This window comes from Platichthys flesus, chromosome 2 (genome assembly GCF_949316205.1).
Source record: "Platichthys flesus chromosome 2, fPlaFle2.1, whole genome shotgun sequence".
NCBI classification, from domain to species: Eukaryota; Metazoa; Chordata; class Actinopteri; order Pleuronectiformes; family Pleuronectidae; genus Platichthys; species Platichthys flesus.
In genome coordinates, this window is record NC_084946.1 from 13,595,000 (window position 1) to 13,613,205 (window position 18,206).

Below are 18,206 nucleotides of genomic sequence, written 5' to 3' on the forward strand. Positions count from 1 at the left end.
TAGGCTGGGTATTTCTGGGAAATTTATGGATTCTTTCTTTGCTCAAGTCTCATACTTCCACAAAGTTTCATGGAAGTCTGTTAAGTAGTTTTCGATCAATCCTGCAAACACACCAACAAACGGACAGGGGTGAAAACATAACGTACTGGATGAGTAGCACTGGCAGGACATTACAGAGAATCAGAAGCTGATATGATATTTTTTTTTGTCGTAGCTTTTTGTTGCCCTATTGAGACCTCCTCTTGAAATAAACATCCTTGAACCGTTCTTGTTTAATTTCCAAACAGTCTGCTGCTGCTTGTTTCCATGTGATGTCCTGAGGCTGCTCCCTGCTGGCTGCTGGGTTCCTCTGCTGGTCTTGCTTGATTTGTGCAGCTTGTGATTAACTAAAGTTGTCCCTAAAAGAAAATGTATTATCCTTCAAGGGCAATTTGATGTACAACCACCAACCAGTGCACGACAAAAATAAACCAAATAAAACACAATATAAAAACCCTATAGACTAAGTAGCAGGGTAATTTATTTATTTTTCCATTTATTATTTCAAATCCCTTTTACTTACTTGTGCATTTATTTACTTGTTCATGCATTCATTCATCAATTCTCTCCGTTCATTATTGACAGGAGAAAGCGAAACTCACGTTCACTGGAGACTTTTATTTTGAAATCAGTTCTGACATCGTTCTTATCATAACGTACGTATGTCATTACGTACGTGAGGACTATGTTATTTATACTAAGAGACGTCGAACACTCCTCAGGTTGTGTTGTTATAGACTGGATATGTAGACTGGATAAAGTGACCGGATATAAAAATATGCCACCCTTCGTTTTCACCAACTTGTTGATGCTCCGCCTTTTATGAGACGTTCACGTGATTATTCCCAGTCAGGAATTATTTGAGGTCATCTCACTGGTCCGTCCTCTTCCTCTGTCGTCTCCCCGGAGATGTGCGTGGTTGACTGAGCTCTTCAACGGGACTTTCCATCGCACTCGGGAGGACTTCGGTGGTAAGATCCCTCTGTGAATATGACCCGGTGGTGAATCTGGAGGGTCACGTGTTCCTCTGAGTGAAAACAGACAAATATGGACTTTGCACTGGAGCTCTTTTAGCCCACCCCTGACGTGTTCATTGAAAAGGAATGAGCAACTTTCCTTTACATCCAGAACGTCATTGAACTATGTTAAATATGTCTGTAGATTAATTTTAGCAAGATGCATACTAACCATTGACTCAATGATAACACACGTATCTGAGATTTGGGGGGCTTAATCTACAATTGTCGACATGTATGTGTTGCAATGAAAAAGTTCCCTTCGTCAGCATTTTAACTTGTTTGCAGAAACAGCTGGTCTTGTATAATTATCATACTTTAGTGCAGAAGTATTTTCTAAATTCTTTGCATTGAAACAGTATTGCATTTTTATACTGAGAAAGGTATGTTAATTAACTCAGAGGTTAAGCCTAAATTCAATCAAATTTTATTTGTATAGTGACAAATCTTAACATACAATATATCAAGGCACTTTACATAGTAAAGTGGAGACCTTCAAATTATAGAGGAACCCAGTTGTTCCCACAATGATCAAGCACGCGAAATAACTCCCCCATTAACTGGAAGAAACCTCTAGCAGAGTGAGGAGAGAGACCAGTACAAGTTATGTAACCATCTTATCGTCACCCTCTTAAACTAATGGCGTTTATGACCTCATCTTCATCAATAGGTCCTCTTCATCGTGTGGATTTTTCTACTTGGCATCTTCAACAACAGCAACAGGAGTGTTTAAGGTATTTTCTGCTCACCTGAAACAGAGTCTTGGCCTGGTACATGCTGCTTCATCTCTTCAACGACTGCCTCATTGTCATTTTCAGTGGATGAGAACTCGCCAGTGTCAGAATTGTCAAGTGCATTTCCTACCAAAAAGGAAAAACATTTCAACCCTTTGAGGTGTACAGTCAAAAATGTGTGATCATTCTGAAAAACATTTGTTGCCTCGTGGTTACTTGTATTAAGCTGCATCAGGGATTCCCAAAGAATCCCAACCCAACCTAGGGGTGCACAAGCTGTTGTAAAGAGGGTCCTTTGTAATTTGTTTGTTGTCTCATAATATCTAGCTGTTAGATTACAATACGGTATTCAAATTCTTCTTAATTAGATCACGTAATGTGGAAAAAATTAGACAAAAACTGTAGATGAAATATTTTCAACTGAGGATGTAGGCGATTTTACCAGAGCATCATGAGGAGATGATTTTGGCAAAAAAAATGATTCTTGTCAAAAAAAAGACTTAGGCCATTAATTTAGAAAGGTGACGATATTTAATCTCTGTCTCTCTCTGTTATAGATACACACACACACACACACACTGAATTTAATGACTCTAGATATTAACTAATCTAGACATTGATACATATGTTCTCCAAGCCTTTTATATATGAACACATATACATGCCTAATCATACAAAGAAAACAAAGCAATGCTCCACTCCTTCCAGCCAGAACAGAAATCTGAGGTTGCACTAACTGAAGAGTGGAAAAGCGAAGCCTGGTCTGATGAGTCCGGATTTATGCTGAGCTACACAGATGGTCGGGCTCAGAATTTGGCATCAACAGTATGAATTCATGGACACAACCTGCTGTGTGTCACCAGTCCAGGCTGCTGGTACTGTAATGGTGTGGGGGAAGATTTTTTTAGGCACACTTTAAACCCCTTAATAAAAATCTGTCACTGTTTAAATTCCACAGGCCCTGTGAGTATAGTTACTGACCATTTGCTTCTCCTTTTCTTCTGAAGGCAGCTTCAACACTTCACTTAGTCATCTCAAAGTGCTGCTCATAAAGAAGAGTTAAAACCACAACCTTCCCACAAACTTAAAAGAAACAACAATGTGATAATTATCATGATAATATCAATATAGACTCATATGAAAACGTTAAAGCGGCTATATGGTTCAACCCTACTTCATTGGCCTGCTGCCCATTGTTGATTGCTTGGCATTCAATAGAAAACTATTTGGATGTTGTAGATGAGGAGATTCACATCAAGTCTGCATGAGTGATGTGATGAGGTCATGACGACATGGAGCAGAATCTGAAGGGAATATTTCACACATCTTGCTGAATCCATGCTGCAATGTTCTGAGCGCCACCCAGTGTTAGCTCGGTGTAACTGAAGTGCTGTGTATTTAAGAGCATAACAGCTCTACTGTAAGTGAGTACATTTAAATACTGTTCTTAAGTACCGTTTTGAGATACTTGTAGATGACTTCCATTTTTTAATACTTCTTTGCAGAGTGAAATGTTGCATTTCTTTACTCCAATACATTCATTTGATAACTTCTAGGGTGGATTAAGTTCATTAATTAATTAATTATCATCATAAAATATCAGAGATACTTTGAACTAAATAGTTTCTTAAACATCTCAACCTCTAATCTAACGTTTACCAATGAGTCTTTGAAGAAGTCAAAGATTGTAATGTGTAATTTCGATTATGAATTGTTAAAATTCGTTTAGATTTAACTGGCATTAATAATTATTATTTGGCTCAAAGGGTGTCCCAGGCAAACTGGAAAAATCATTTTTCAGGAAGCAGCATCTTCTAACTATTTTGTTACACAATACTAGACTAGGGCAAAGGCCTGATGTTGAGTGCAGCCCCTTGGTTCAGACTTGGGTCAGTTGTAAGGTTAAATATTTAACTGGAGCAGATCATTTTTCATTTGACCAGAGAGCTGTGAACCAGTGTGAACATCTTCCTGTGTTTTCAGATCGGATCTTAAAAGACCATCATGCTGGGACGATGTGTGACCACAATGCAGCAGCTGGTGGGAATGAAGTTAAAACCATGCTTCAATCTACACTGGAAACTGACAGGCTTGCATCGTGCAGTGGGTAAGATCTTTGCTTGTTCTTTGAGAGCTTGTTTCTCAGTTAAACTGTAAATTCAACTTTGACCCAGAGTGAATCTAACTCTGCTTCGAGTTTACTGCCTGAAGCTCTGATTGTGACATGCAGAGTGTTATCACCTGTATTTCACAAATAGATGTACTTTAATTGATGGCTTAAAAATGGCAGCACTTGTCTATAGATGATATACTATAGTATTCCTGAACCTGCCGATGATGATTAATGCACCTCTGTCATACCCTCACAGGGGTCAGGAGATATTTTCAGTAAAATAACATGTCGTGGACATTTTATACATATAACAGTGAGCGGCAGGGCTCCCCATGCATAAGCCTGGTTATACAATTGTGCTTTGACTCAAAACGACAAGGAAACTCAATTATTACAACAACTGCAGTTTTTTTTAGACCTCAATCTACACCAACAACATGTTGAGAGTAGAAAAAGAAAAGATTTCATGAAATATGTATATAAATAATAGGGTGATTGAAGAATATGTCTATCACTGAGTGGCAGGAATTGTTAATGGTTGATTTGATTCTCAGCTTCTCCATGTCAACGTGTACTCAAGCTTAACAATGAAAGTCAAAAGTCAATCTACTGATTAGCAAGTGGGTTATTTTTCCCTCCAGCTCAGGACAACAGCCTCTGCCAAATGAATGCACCTATCTCCCCTCTTTTCTAATTCATTTTTCTGTGTCTTTTACTTGCAGGTGCAGTCCGGTGGAGGAGCAGCTGTAGACCAGCCCCTCTGTTGACAGCTGATCCTGTTCGGGCTCTCATAGACGAACAGATCAGCATTAAAGGACACTTCCTGCCCCCGAGCAGTCCAGTTACAGTTTGTGCACAAATGCACAGTGAGGATGGTGACCTGTGGGAGGCCTGCGCCCATTATAATACAAATGCAGATGGCACTGTGAACTGTGAGTCACACTGAGTATCGACTCATTACCCTACATATCACTGTATCACCTCACTGAATGTATATAAAGCTTTTGTGACTGTTTAACACATCATCATACAATTTGGTCCAAATACATTTTGGAAAACACCACAAATGTTAGATTTAACCTGAATTTTCTTAAATTATATGTGGTTAGTTGAGTCTTATATTCTTAACTCTTCTTTTAGTAAATATACAGAGTTAATAGACACAACTAGACTTCTAATCGTTTATTGATCCTCTCCCTTCTCTCTTTCTTCCTCTAATAGTGAGCAGGGATCATTCTATTGGGGGATCATATATGGGCTGTGAGCCAATGGGACTCTTCTGGGGACTGCAGCCGGCTCCTGGAGCACGAGAAGGTTTGAGGCAAGTGATAAAAATAAGAGCCTGAGAGACCCAGAAAATAAAGTAATAGGTATCAAACCCAACTTTAACATGCACCCTACTGTGCGTTTTAAAGTTTCCTTACACCTCCTGGTGGTATAATATCACAAACTGTTTTTTCATTGCTAAACCCAGCTACAGCCACTGACTTACAGAAATAACTATGTCTCTGTAGTCACCATTTATATTAGACTTTTTATTAAATTGAATCCAATCAATATTCTTGTTCATATAGACAACAAGCAGGTGAATTGTTACCAAATTCACCTGCTTGTTGTCTATATGAATCGTTTTGGGTCGATGAGAGTTTCAAGTCTAAGTGGTGCTCTTTCCACAGATTGCGGAAAAAATATGTGGACACTCCATACGTGGTGCACATTTCTGTACTGGACGGGCATGTGTCACCCAGTGAGGCACAGGGTGCTGAGCTGGCAGCTGTAACTGCTGAGCGCTGGTACATGGCACCAGGCGTAAGGAGAATAGAGATTCGTCAAAACACGCTTGTAGGGACGTTATTCTTACCCCCTGGTGAGTATATTTGACGCATACTCTATGAAGCACTGTATAAGATAGACATGGAAAGCTGTTGGAAGGCAACTGTCTCCTGAACAGCGTCTGCTCTACTGATCTCTTGCAGGTCCAGGTCCCTTTCCTGCCATGTTGGACCTTTGGGGAATGGGTGGAGGACTGGTGGAGTACCGCTCTGCTCTGTTTGCATCCAGAGGCTACGCCAGCTTCTCTCTTGCCTACATAGAGCACAAAGACTTACCTGGCCCAAAGAACTGCCTCAATGTTGATGATTCATATTTCAAGGTAGGATAAGATGCGGGCTTAAATTTTGCCTTGTATCTTCTTTTCTCACTCAATAATTTCACTTTAAAAAAGATTTACGGTGTAAGGATTTGCTCCTCTAAAGGACTTTAAATGCTTTTGTGGAATTTATGAATTTCTTTGTGACATTATTTGCCATGTATGCCTTTGCCTGATTCTCTTCCTGCCCCGCCCTGAATGTGTTTGTGTGTCTAACTATACCTGTTTATGTATTTAGTCTTTGTCAGTTTCCCTTGCTGGTTTGTTTCGCTGGTGTTTGTGTTGGTTCTTGTTTGGCTCCTGCCTTGTTCTCCAATGTCTCATCTTCTTGGTTTGGTTCAATTGTCCCATATTCAAGATGTTGTGTTTTTTTTTTGGCTCCCCTGCTTTTCTGTTTGCCTATTAAATTCACTGTCATTTATATCAGGCTAGTCCTATTAGATTCAGTCGTGTTAAATTAATGAACTCATTATACTGCATATAGCTCCCAGCCTGATGGTGACTAGGAATTTATCACGTGCGGACTGCATCCTCATCAGCGTGCCATTGGCCGACGGCCTGGAGGACAACTGTTACCTCTCTGGTCTGTGACCTCCAGACTGAAGTCAGCTGTCACTAGCTCCTCCTTCCCTGTCAGCCTGACCTTCGGTTCATCCGGAGAAACCCACCCTCGCTGGCCTCACACCCTGTATCCTTTATAGTCGACCCCCCGGCTGTCCTCTAGAGAGGTCACACCTTCATCCCAGGCTTTGCCGGCACCCTCCAGCTCTGCCTCCTGTGGGGACTCACCTTTGCCAGCTTCCTGTCTCTAGCATCCTGCTGAGCCTCCAAGACAATTTCTAGAACAGCTCCACCTGTCTGCCCAGCCTCTGAGTCTTCTTCCCGAGAGTGTCCTGCCCTCTGTCCGGCTGCCTATGGTTACATGGTCAATTTAAATTGATATTGGACATTTTTTTATTCACGTTTTACTATGATTTGCGCTGTGCATCTTTGCTTGATTTATTTACTTCCTTGATTTGCTTACTTCTGTTGTCTTCCCCTTTTGTTTCACCTGTGCCCAATCATCCCTTCCTTGTATATTTAGTCTCTCATCTCCCTTGTTGGTTCATTTGTTGGGTTCCCTTGTGTTTCCTTCTATTCCTGTTTTTTTCCTGTTTATCACCTGCCTTAATTTGATGACCATGTTATTTACTCAAAATATCCCATCGTTGTGTTTGAACAGTCGGCCTTCCACCTGCTGCGAGATCATCCTCAGGTCTGTGCCGACAGAGTTGGGATGATCGGTCTGTCGTATGGAGTCTACCTGACTCTTCGAAATGCCACTCAGCCAGGTGTCAAAGTACGTCAGTGTCGGTCAGTAACATAGAACAGGTAAACATGTTTAGCTCTATAACGTTTTATTTCTCCTCTCCAGCCCTCCTGTTTGATTTGTATCAATGGACCAGTGGGAAGTACCATCAAGCTCTCAGATGCAGACGGCAGGACTGAAAACATTGAAAGGTAAATTGTATTTTCTGATAGGGTTCACCTCTCTAAAGCACTGGGTTGTAGGATTACATATCAATATTTTCAATGTTGATGGAATTGTCTTAACCGTTGATGACCTTGATTAAAGTTTTTTTCTTCCTTTTAACTCATGGTTTCAGTAACAATAAATACTGGGAGTATGATGACCAAGGCCTTGTCACTTTCAAAGAAATCTCCTCGCTTGCTAATCTTGACCCTGAGAGCAAAGTGAAGGTGATGTGAAAGACACGGCCACCTGCAAACACTAAAACACATTCTCATATATGCACTAACAGTATCTACACTTTGTGCTTTACATGAATTTTCCTGTTGTGTTTTTGCAGATCGAGAACATCACTTGCCCATTAATGTACATAGAGGGAGAAGATGACCAGAACGCATCAAGCACAGACAACGCAAACCTGGTAGATTTGTCTCTTTTCGCTCACTAAAGTAAATTGAGTGACCTTCGTCTGCATTGTTTTTAAAACCATGATTGGTTCATCATCAGATCGAAGAAACCCTGAAGGCAGCAGATAAATCTCACCTGTTCACTCGCTTGTCGTACCCCGGTGCTGGTCACCTGATCGAGCCGCCTTACTCGCCAAATTCAAGAATATCCTTATGGAGAGTCAAACCTGAAAAAGGTGAGTCATGTCCCATTGCTGCAGACCCTTCATTAAAATCTTAAGACAAGGTAGGATGTAAATATATTGGTCGTCTGGAGAAGAATTTCAAAAAGTTAAGTTAAAAGTTAAATTGGACCTGTAATGGAGAGTAATAACTGTATTTCTGACTTTTTTCCCCTTGCAGTGTTCACTCTGTGGGGAGGTCATCTCGCACCCCATGCTGCAGCACAAGAAGACTCCTGGAAGAAGATGTTAGATTTTATGGAAAACCATCTGAGACGGTGAATCTTTGGTGCAGTGGACTTTTGAGATAGGAACTCACTATGTGTGACTGTGAAAATGCTGCATTTATCAGAGAGAGAGTTTTACAATCCAGAAACTGGATTGTAAAACGTGTTCACTTCATCCTTCAGGTCGAGCGCTTTACATTGAGCGGAGTGAAGAGTGGCAACAGGGAGGAAGAGTTAAGTCCCTGTCAGAGTAGTTCAGCTCATGAGAAGGAGAGACCACTTATACAGTTACACTTCCTAGGTACTGTTGATGCAGCTGTATTAAATGTATTACTTGACTATCAATGTCACACATGACAATGCTACAAACTGCTGAGCTAAAATTTAGATAGACAGATAGATAGATAGACATACACACATATAAATAGATAGGAATAGAATAGCTGAGGTAAGTGTATTTAAAAAAGGTGAAAACAACTTAAAATACATGACTACAGGCAAAATCCAATAAAGATAAATGTAGGCAGTAATGGTGACATATAACTAATGGCCTGTGGGATGCTAACCCTGTATATAAGTGAAAATTGCTGACGTTGTTGTTGGCCTGGCTCAGTGGAAACCGATTGCAAAACAAATACATTGAGAGACTGAACTGAATAGAATAGAACTTCTTACTTTTATTATATATTTTTTATATATTTGACAATCATACCTGAAGAACACAAATGCATGAGTCTACTACACAAAAATTACTGTCAGGAGTTGTACAAGTGTACAAAGTACCTTAAGAACAGAACTGAAGAAACCTCTTGGATGAGAGGTGAGACATCTTTGAGAAACTTGAGCGTGTGCCGGTTGACTATGTACACTTACAACTCCTGAAAACACAATGACCTGTGTGACAGAGTCCTCAGATATACACAGCAGCCACGTCCATTAAATAGCATCTGCAGTGCAGCCACAGATAAGGATAGTAACATAATAGCTGTCACACTTAAAATATATGGAAAAGACCATTGCAGAATTATGTGACTGAAACTAATATATTTGTAAAGATGTGCTATTGGATTGCAGCATAGATTTGCATACACTATATTTTCTACTTTTCTCTATTTTACCATAGAGAGTCGTTTAATAAGTCGTTTATACAGAAAAAACAAATGTAGCAACAACCTGCCTCCAAGTCAAAATCTACTCAGACGTCATCTTAATGGGCATTAATCATTCACTCCCTCTTAAAGAATACAGACACTGTTCCTATCTACCTCATCGTGTTTATTAGTGAACATGCTAATCAGTCATGAGGACTTGGGATGAAGAGCTCATGGCATGCCGAGGTCACCATGGAGATGAGGGTGATGAACTCTTTGAAGTCGATCTCCAGGTCTCCGTTCTGGTCGAGGTCCGCAAAGAGCTCGTCTAGGGTCTCATTCTCATGGATTTTCTGTTGAGCAGAAAAACCGAATCAAAGTTAATCCTAAAACTCTGCCAGACAGTGACGTTATAAGGCAGAAATGACATTCATTTCGCACCAGGGAACTAAAAGGGATAGATTTAATAAAAGATTTACAGTTTGAGCTGAGACTGGCAGTAGAGGAATGTTGTAAGTTATTTCTCTGCACATTTACCTCATCTCACATTTCACATCTCACAGTTTGATAAAAGTGTGTCACTCTGACAACCAACCAACCAAAATCAAAGTCAGTCATCAATAGAATTCCAGCATAGCTTTTGTCAACGTATACAAGTATCTTAAATCATATGCACATACTCTCCAAATAGTCATAAACAGCCTGAGTGTTTAAGTTGTTGAGAGTAATATCAATTCTTATGTAATACAGTGCTGTCAAAAACAGGCCAGTTATTATGAATCCATAACGTACCAATATGAAATGACTCATCTCATTGTTGATGAGTGCTTTTAGCTCTGCTTTTCTCAGGTTGCACTTGTCACCCGAGTATTTGTGGAACACTCGGATGATGCTGGCCATGCTACTCTCCAGCTCTGACATGGTCTCCTTGGAATCCTGCAACACAAACAACGTGACACAGCCGAGTATTTTACTCTCACTTGAAGATGTCATATGAGAGATGATTCAATTTGAGTTTGTTTTGTGCATAAAATGCATTGCAGCATTTGTATTAGTAACATATCGTTATCTATAAACTATTACCAATGAATGTATGACAATAAAGATCGAGTCTTTCTTACCTGCATCTGAAGAAACGCGTCTGTCCTGTAAGGATCCTAACTGAGACAGGCAGCTTTTCCAGCAGTGTGTTCACTGCCTCACCCAGTTCACTGTCCAGACTAAAATGTATTGATCAACAGCTTCCACTTACATCTACCATGCACTATGTAATGTACGACTAATGGATATTAGTGGTCAGAGATTTGACCAAAAACCATTTGCTTTTAAAATGTGTCACTTGAGTATGATCAGGTTTCGCCGTTTCTCCAAAGTCAGTTCCGGCCACAAACTGATCTAGAGTCCTGCAAAATTCAGCAGATTCTGGATTTGTTCCAGGTCCGGTTCATAATACTCTGCGCACGGTTTGTTAACAACTGTATTAACAATCAGAGTAACAGGTAAAAGAAATGAAAGAAGTCCCTTACCAAAAAGTGCATCTGATGCATTGTCATCAATGGCATTGCTATCGGCTCAGCATGTAAAATAAGCTTTCTAAACCCTGCATGAGAAATTAAAGGTTGTGAATGTTTAATTGTAGAAAACGTTTGAAAACTTTTACAAATTCTATCAAGAGATATGTATAAAAACGTTTTTCTAAGTACATTTCTCCATTTATTTTATTTTATGTTAATAATCAAATACTATCAATATGACAGTATTAATACCATCGCTGTAAGGCAATAAAAACCAACAGAAATGTGATTATAGAAATATTTTTGTTTTCCCTTTTAAGCTTTAAATAGAAGCACCTTAAACACCCATACAAAACAAGAGCATTGACATAATTTATGACAGAGGATATGGCTTGTGTCATATTCCTCTAAAGTTGCTAATAGCACTCACCAGTGTGTTTGTGGTCTAGGTCTTTGTTTGTGGGAGAGATGTTGGGGTTGGTCTGCTGAAAGGTTGCTACACTGTTAACGAGCTCTTAAGAAAAGAGGCCGTTGGAGTGCAGGCACGTCAGCATTTCAGAAAACACAACAGCTTTTCTGACAACAATGCATTACAGAAAACAAAACGTTTCACCAAACAATATACAGCATTTTGGAAAGCACCACATATCAGAAATCATAAGTCAACACACAACATTTCAGTAAACACAGCAACATGTCAGAAAACACAATTATGAACAATATATAAGCCAAACAGGCATCCGCTAAGGACGCCAAAGCCACCAGGGGGCCCCATAGTCATACATCTTTCGCTTTAGGGTTACCAATGAATTGTTTGCTACTGAGACTATTGGGCCACAAGTGAAGATCATCAGGTTCATGGTTTGATCCAAAACTGGTTTGGCCCGAATATTTAAAAAAAGAGAGACTTGTTATTGCATTGTAATGACGAAGACAAATTTAAATGCATCAGCGTCAGATGAATAATAGTTGTAAGTAATCAAAAGCTGCTCTTTCCACTGCGAGGCAGGTCCCCCATACATATCCTGCCTAGTTGTACAGGTCCAGTCCTGCGCGGAGGGTGTGTACTGACAGTAGATATGAGAGGAACTGAATAGGATTGGTTATGAAGAATACACAACGAATCTGAACTTCGTATTTGCACTAGAACCTATACAGTCTGTGAGTAGCACGCAAGTCATTCTTGTCTTCTCTCATTATATGTATAGTGAACATACTTTTTTTGACATGATGTATAAATGTAGTGTTTTATTTTGTCTAACAGATTTTGAATTATCTGAATGTTTGCTTATTGAACTGTACTGTCACTTCAGAGTTTCGTTTTTGGTGTTGGCTCACATATCTCCAATGAAAAAACACAGGTACATGACAAACCGAATTTGCTTATTTATAAGAAATTCAAAATGTATCTATCCTTTATGAATACTGCGGCTACCATGACTTTAACAGCAACAACAGATTTTGACGCTGTTTATCACTGAAACTCTAAACGTGTTTTGTGGACTCAGAACTTCACCCACCCATCCATCAGCATAGTGGTGAATGGATAATGTGAGAAACTGGTTAAACTATCCCTTTAATGACCCTTAAGCTAATATTAAACACAGTGTCTTTCCTTGAGAGGGGAGCGGGGAGCTGGATGTCCGTTGACAGTCCCAGAATATTACAGAGAACATGAAATCGAAATTTGGATGATCAGCTGTTTCAATTCCGGTCTCACAAAAGCTAGAGTATCTGTGATCAATATTAAATCGCACTCTTAGAAATCAACCGGATGGACATATGTTAGGGAAATGGACTTCTTAGTATTCGGAATTAAAGGATATTCATTAGATCTACAGGAACAGAAGTCACGCCCTGACCGCAGCGCGCCAACTCCACTTCCTGTCGGCCGCTCCCTGTGAAACACACCGTGCTCCCTCCCCCCCACCGATGACGCAACAAGCGGAACCTAGTGTGCGTCAGCCGTGTCGTTCAACCCCTCCCCCTGCTAGGAAACGCTCACTGACGTAGAGAAACCAGCGCAGACGAATCCTTGCTGTTCAACCGAGGTCCCGGATACCTCCTGCTGTTCCCAGAAACTAGAAGTGCCTTGCCCCGGTCCTGCCGCATCAAGCTGCCCTTGTGAGGTGACTGCAGGGCGGCGAGCGGAGACACGGCTCCCGGGAGACGCGGTGTTTAGGTGAGAGCTCTCCGCCACTTTGCTCTCGGACGCGGACATTCCTTTGCTCCGCGGCGTATCCCGGTGCTAAGCTAAACATCTGGGACGTCACACGCGCAGCGGGAGCACATCTGGCTGCAGTCAAGTGACCACACGGGAGCCAGTCCAGTCCACTGTGTTAGAAGTCTATTCATTTCTCTGAGGCCTGTCTTTCCCGCAGACTGTGTTTTAATCCCCTTAGAGGACACTGGCGTTTTTCTACAGTTGTATTAATGCGTTTTAGGTGTGTTCTGATTTCTCCTTTAGTCCCTCACACTCCTTTTAAATGGCGATCTGGACGTTGCAGTGTTATATGGCGGCACCATTTGACTTCAGCAGATACTGTGCGGTTCACTATGCAAAGAGCTGGAAACCACATCCCTGCCTCACGCTCCTGTCTTTTTTAAGATATGTCCTGTTTTCGTTTCGAGGCCATAATTAACTTTCCTCCCCCCCACAGGAGCAGGTTTTAAATAAACCCTCAAGTAGACCCACAACAATTTAAATATCGGTCTTTTGATTATAAGGATGATAAATGTAACATTATTTATTTTAAGTTTGAAGCCTGGTTTTTGCTCCCGGTTGAAGTTATTTTGTACTTATACACCTCTTAATACCTTTATTAAAAATAATAATTAAAACTGTGAAGAGCTTTGAGTGGTCATAAAGACTAGAAACGCGCCATGTAAATACAGACCATGTTATATTGTGTATGGCTTTTATTATGCCTGACCAAAATTATGTTAATACCAGAGACAGGATGGTAACTCCTAACACAAAAATAAAACTTCTAAACATTAACCGCAGAGGCCGTCGGACACCTCAGGTCAACCGTCTGTGAAACATTATTTTGGTCAGGCATAATAATGTTAAAAGTGTTCAAAGGTGTCATAGTTTAAACAATTCTTTATAAGAAAAAAGAATTATAAAATATGGATAAACAGCTAAACATGTTACAAATCAGATGTAGATCCATTCTACATCCTAACTATGCTTTTACGATGTCTAAGCAATATATCAATATTGTAATATTGCTATTGCTGAAAGTCATATTGTGATTATTCTCTCTCGGCGCAGGCATGGCTGAGCTGCTGAGGCTGTTGCTGCGCGTGGCTGAGAAAGCGGCTAACGTGGCTCGGGTGTGCAGGCAGGAGGCTCCGCTGTTCCAGCTCCTCGTGCAAGAGAAGACGGGAGATGACAAGAACAAGAAGTTCGTCCAGGACTTCAAGACGCTCGCCGACGTGGTGATCCAGGAGATGATCCGACACGATGTCGGCGCTCAGGTAGGAGAGGTCACTGAGTCAGTCTGGCTCTATGGTGGAGGATGTGCTGCTTTTTAACATCCTGTCATATCTGTTCTTCTGTGCAGTTTCCTGAAATGGCTGACTTCATTCATGGAGAGGAGTCCAACAAGTTTGAGAATGGGCTTGGTAATTGTGCAATATTACACATAACAAATTGCATGCATGTGTTTGGGGTCAGTTAAGGTCATGTGTTGGGATATTAACAGTGCCACGCAGCATCGATTCCTGACATTTGAGAAGCTGGAACCAGAGAATATTAAGCTGTGTTGTTTTAGTTCTTAATGATATCGTGGTCACATCGGACAAATTCCTCAATAAGATTGTGTTTGATCAAATTAAATGAACATACAAAGAGAACATGGGTCCAGGTGTTGTTCCACCATAGGAGTTCTGCCTCTCATTGTCTGAGGGTAGAGGTTAATAATAGTAATCACCTCACCTTCATAGTTTGTGTTTGAACTGTTAGGCTAAAAATACACTTGGGTTAATGATGAGGACCTAATCCTCAGAGTGTTAGAGTCATGTTACATTTGTGTCAGAGCACGCGGCGCTCTGTGAACATTCAGTGATTTGTGTTAAAGAAATGAAGTATCACTGACTCTGTGTCTGCAGGAGAGAGCGTGATTGTCACAGTGTGCGGTACGGAGGAGGAGACCGCGACGCTGCTGGCCACGGTGCTGGACGGCGACCGCACGGCGGCGTCTCTGCTTGCTCGAGCCATCCACCAAAACCCTGCGACCACTGACGCCAGCACAGAGGCTCTGACTGTGCCCCTCAGCCCCTCTGAGCTCGGCATCTGGATCGACCCCATAGGTGAAGGGCTCGGCGCCGTGAATATTTTTCGAAGCATCTCATCTCACTGAGATCTGATCGTCTCTGTTTTCTTTTTAATTAAGATGCCACCAGTCAGTACATAGAAGGCCGAGAGGAGGTGCTGGAGGAGGGTCACCTGTTTCCTTCAGGTCTGCACTGTGCTCTGGTTCTGATCGGGGTTTACCTCCGGAGCACAGGCGAGCCCGTCATGGGAGTCATCAACCAGCCGTTCAACTACAAAGATCCCTCAAATGGACGGTGGGTAAAAGACGTTGCACATTGTTAAAGCACACAAAGGTGTAAGCGCCCTTCTTCTCAACATATAATTCAGATGTTACTCTAACTGACTTGGTAGGGACAGGTTAAGAATATTTCCTGAGCGAGTAAATACCACCTTGTGGTCAAATTCTCAAAAAGCACAGGCTCCCCTAAACAATGAACTGAGGATTTGAAAATGAAGCCTGAGGAGGATTAACAACACTGTTGGGCAGAAAGAAAAAGCAAGATATGAAGTCAGGAAGGTTTATCTGATCATCTGTCTATTTTGTTTACTCATACTTTAAATATTGTTCACTTTCCATCTTTGAGTCTGGATCGTTTTCTTCACCTCACGCAGCCAGTACTCGTCCTGCAAGTCTCAGTTTTTGCTTCCAGTCTTAAAACATTAGGAGATTAGTCTGACCAGGTACTCAACTTGTCAGAACAGTCCCTTAACTCTGGGGAGTGTTTAGATGAGGAGGTGACTCACTCCCTGAGGAGCCTTTTGAACAGCTACATGAAGAATTTGATGTTGGTGGAGAGTTGATAGACATGTTTTTCCGGGGGAGAGGAATCAGTGACTGGCTGCAGTGCTCCTGTCAAGTTCATCTTGTTGTCCAGTGAAGGAATAAACTGTCAGTCATCTTCAGCATCCTCCTGCATTTTGATTCTGGGTCTCCTCTCTGAAGTGAAACGTTCTCACCTTTCCACTCCCTGCTTGTGTCGACAGCTGGAGTGGGAAACACTTCTGGGGCGTGTCCTGTGGCGACATTAACATCTGCTCGCTGTCGCGGCCCAAATGTGGATCAGAAAAGGGACGAGGCCTCTCAGCGGTGCTGAGCTCCAGTGAGAAGCAGGTGGTGAAGGAATCCTTGACTTCACTGTGCGGCCCTGAGAAGCTCATGTATGCCTCCGGAGCCGGCTACAAGATCCTGTGTGTCATCCAGGGCCTCGCTGACGTCTACGTCCTCTCAGAGGGCAGCACCTATAAGTGGGACTCCTGTGCTCCCCACGCCCTGCTCCGGGCCCTCGGAGGGGGAGTGGTGGACCTGAGTAAGAGTCTGCAGTCTGCCTCTAAAGCACAGGAGGGCCAGGCAGAACTGACCTATCACCAGTCTCAGACTGAGTGTAAAGGAGCCGACCGCTGGGCCAACCAGGGAGGCCTGGTGGCGTATCGAGACTGTTCTCAGCTCCACAGCATCCTCACAGCTCTGAAAGGGAAGTTGTAAAGAGTGGACGTGATCATCAAACGCTGAAGCAGTTATTGTCACATATGATCATATAAATGTATTTCCATGATAGAGAAGAGGATTTCAGTGAAGGATGAAATATTTTGAGTAACTATGAGTAATACTCATAGTCATTTTTAACCAGATATAAATATATATATGCAAGAGTATATTTTACTTCAGGTCTTGGCAAAATAATATCTGCAAATACTGTTTTATGAAAAAAAAGGAGGAAGAAAAATTGAATGAATCTAATTCCTTTTGAAACAATGCTGATATGATGTGGGACAAAATGATTGGAAAGAAAAATGACCTGTGTTGTACAATAATTCAGTTTTTAAAGGGAATTAAACTTGTCAGTTCAACCAGGAGTGACTTCAGATGAAAAATCTTTTTTTCTTGCACAACTAGGAGAACCTGATGTGATATGAATGAGTCTATTTGATGCTTAGAGCCCTCATGATGTCCTCATGATTGACAGGGGTGAGGCTGGGCATAGTTTTGAAAATCCCACTGAGGTGTAGACACTGGTGGTGGTTGGCGGGAATATGGAAAATTGAGGTTGGCTCATCCAAAAGAGACTACACCAACATGCAGGAAGAGAAACATTAATGATCCAGTTCTTCCAGTTAATAAAATCTACTGACTCTTTACTTTGGTATGTTGGTGACAAATGATTTGATCTGCATCCAAACAGGAAAAGGACAGAGTTTGGGAACCACTAATTGATGTCTTACCAGACTGGTTTAACATGGGACAATACAATAATGGACACAAAGTTTAATTCACCAGAATCTGTTTCACTCCAATGAGCGACAATTCATCGCTCCATCACAGTGTGGTCCAGGACCTTCCTCTAAGCAGAGACAACAAACGGAACATGATTTGTGAATTGTGTAAAGCTTTGACCTGACACAAATGTATTAATCACCTGCTACACTTTGTAGCCATTTGTTTCCATGTCGCTTAAAGAGAAGTTGTCAGAGTTGGGAAGAACATAGGTTCTCACTGCTGGACAGCTGAGGAATGCTTCACTGCCAGAGGTTAAAGGTACCGAGGAGTCACAGAGACCCTGCTTAGATCAGTGCAACGATCTGCTCTGAGTCCGGTCTGAACCCTGAACTTACCCAAATGTGTCCCGAATGCATCCAGAGATCCGAACCCTCAGACCACATTCTGAGGTGGTCAGGGACACACATGCCCTCATTCCTTTCATTGTGTGAGCACAAACGTCCTGGGCGTGTTTGTGTTCACACAGGTCATGCAGGACCGGCCTCTCAGCTGACCTGCTACAGTTTCACTGTAAGTCAAACGTTGGTAGTTCGATCACCAGCACCTCCAGTCTGCTTTCAGAATTGAAATTGAATAAGACACTGAATCT

The 18,206-nt window shown here is 41.6% G+C and overlaps 3 protein-coding genes across 7 annotated transcripts; 2 read left to right on the plus strand and 1 right to left on the minus strand.

Annotated features, from left to right (window-relative positions):
- The first annotated feature begins 727 nt into the window (after positions 1–727).
- On the plus strand, positions 728–10,633 carry LOC133964668 (bile acid-CoA:amino acid N-acyltransferase-like). Of its 2 annotated transcripts, XM_062398884.1 has the most exons (13): positions 728–1,010; positions 1,726–1,789; positions 3,773–3,896; positions 4,625–4,834; positions 5,124–5,223; positions 5,579–5,769; positions 5,879–6,054; positions 7,274–7,390; positions 7,466–7,551; positions 7,698–7,791; positions 7,902–7,982; positions 8,069–8,204; positions 8,371–10,633. In XM_062398884.1, exons 3-13 carry the CDS (start codon positions 3,794–3,796, stop codon positions 8,469–8,471), a joined length of 1,395 nt encoding a protein of 464 aa, XP_062254868.1. In that variant the 5' UTR covers positions 728–1,010; positions 1,726–1,789; positions 3,773–3,793; the 3' UTR covers positions 8,472–10,633. The 2 variants fall into 2 exon arrangements, with proteins under 2 accessions (XP_062254868.1, XP_062254877.1); XM_062398893.1 differs by lacking the exons at positions 728–1,010; positions 1,726–1,789 and having other exon boundaries at positions 3,380–3,896.
- LOC133964697 (protein S100-B-like) lies at positions 9,711–11,921 on the minus strand. Of its 2 annotated transcripts, XM_062398934.1 has the most exons (4): positions 11,452–11,921; positions 10,629–11,107; positions 10,300–10,443; positions 9,711–9,860 (listed from the first exon to the last, which is right to left on the minus strand). In XM_062398934.1, exons 2-4 carry the CDS (start codon positions 10,632–10,634, stop codon positions 9,711–9,713), a joined length of 300 nt encoding a protein of 99 aa, XP_062254918.1. In that variant the 5' UTR covers positions 10,635–11,107; positions 11,452–11,921. The 2 variants fall into 2 exon arrangements, with proteins under 2 accessions (XP_062254918.1, XP_062254910.1); XM_062398926.1 differs by lacking the exons at positions 10,629–11,107; positions 11,452–11,921 and having other exon boundaries at positions 10,300–10,500.
- Positions 11,922–12,086: 165 nt separating this feature from the next.
- On the plus strand, positions 12,087–17,194 carry inpp1 (inositol polyphosphate-1-phosphatase). 3 transcript variants are annotated; one of them, XM_062398917.1, is made up of 6 exons: positions 12,087–12,182; positions 14,299–14,504; positions 14,591–14,651; positions 15,138–15,338; positions 15,422–15,596; positions 16,327–17,194. In XM_062398917.1, the coding sequence occupies exons 2-6, from the start codon at positions 14,301–14,303 to the stop codon at positions 16,823–16,825; spliced, it is 1,140 nt and encodes a 379-aa protein (XP_062254901.1). In that variant the 5' UTR covers positions 12,087–12,182; positions 14,299–14,300; the 3' UTR covers positions 16,826–17,194. The 3 variants fall into 3 exon arrangements, with proteins under 3 accessions (XP_062254901.1, XP_062254895.1, XP_062254888.1); XM_062398911.1 differs by lacking the exon at positions 12,087–12,182 and adding an exon at positions 12,335–12,382; XM_062398904.1 differs by lacking the exon at positions 12,087–12,182 and adding an exon at positions 12,995–13,203.
- Positions 17,195–18,206: the final 1,012 nt, after the last annotated feature.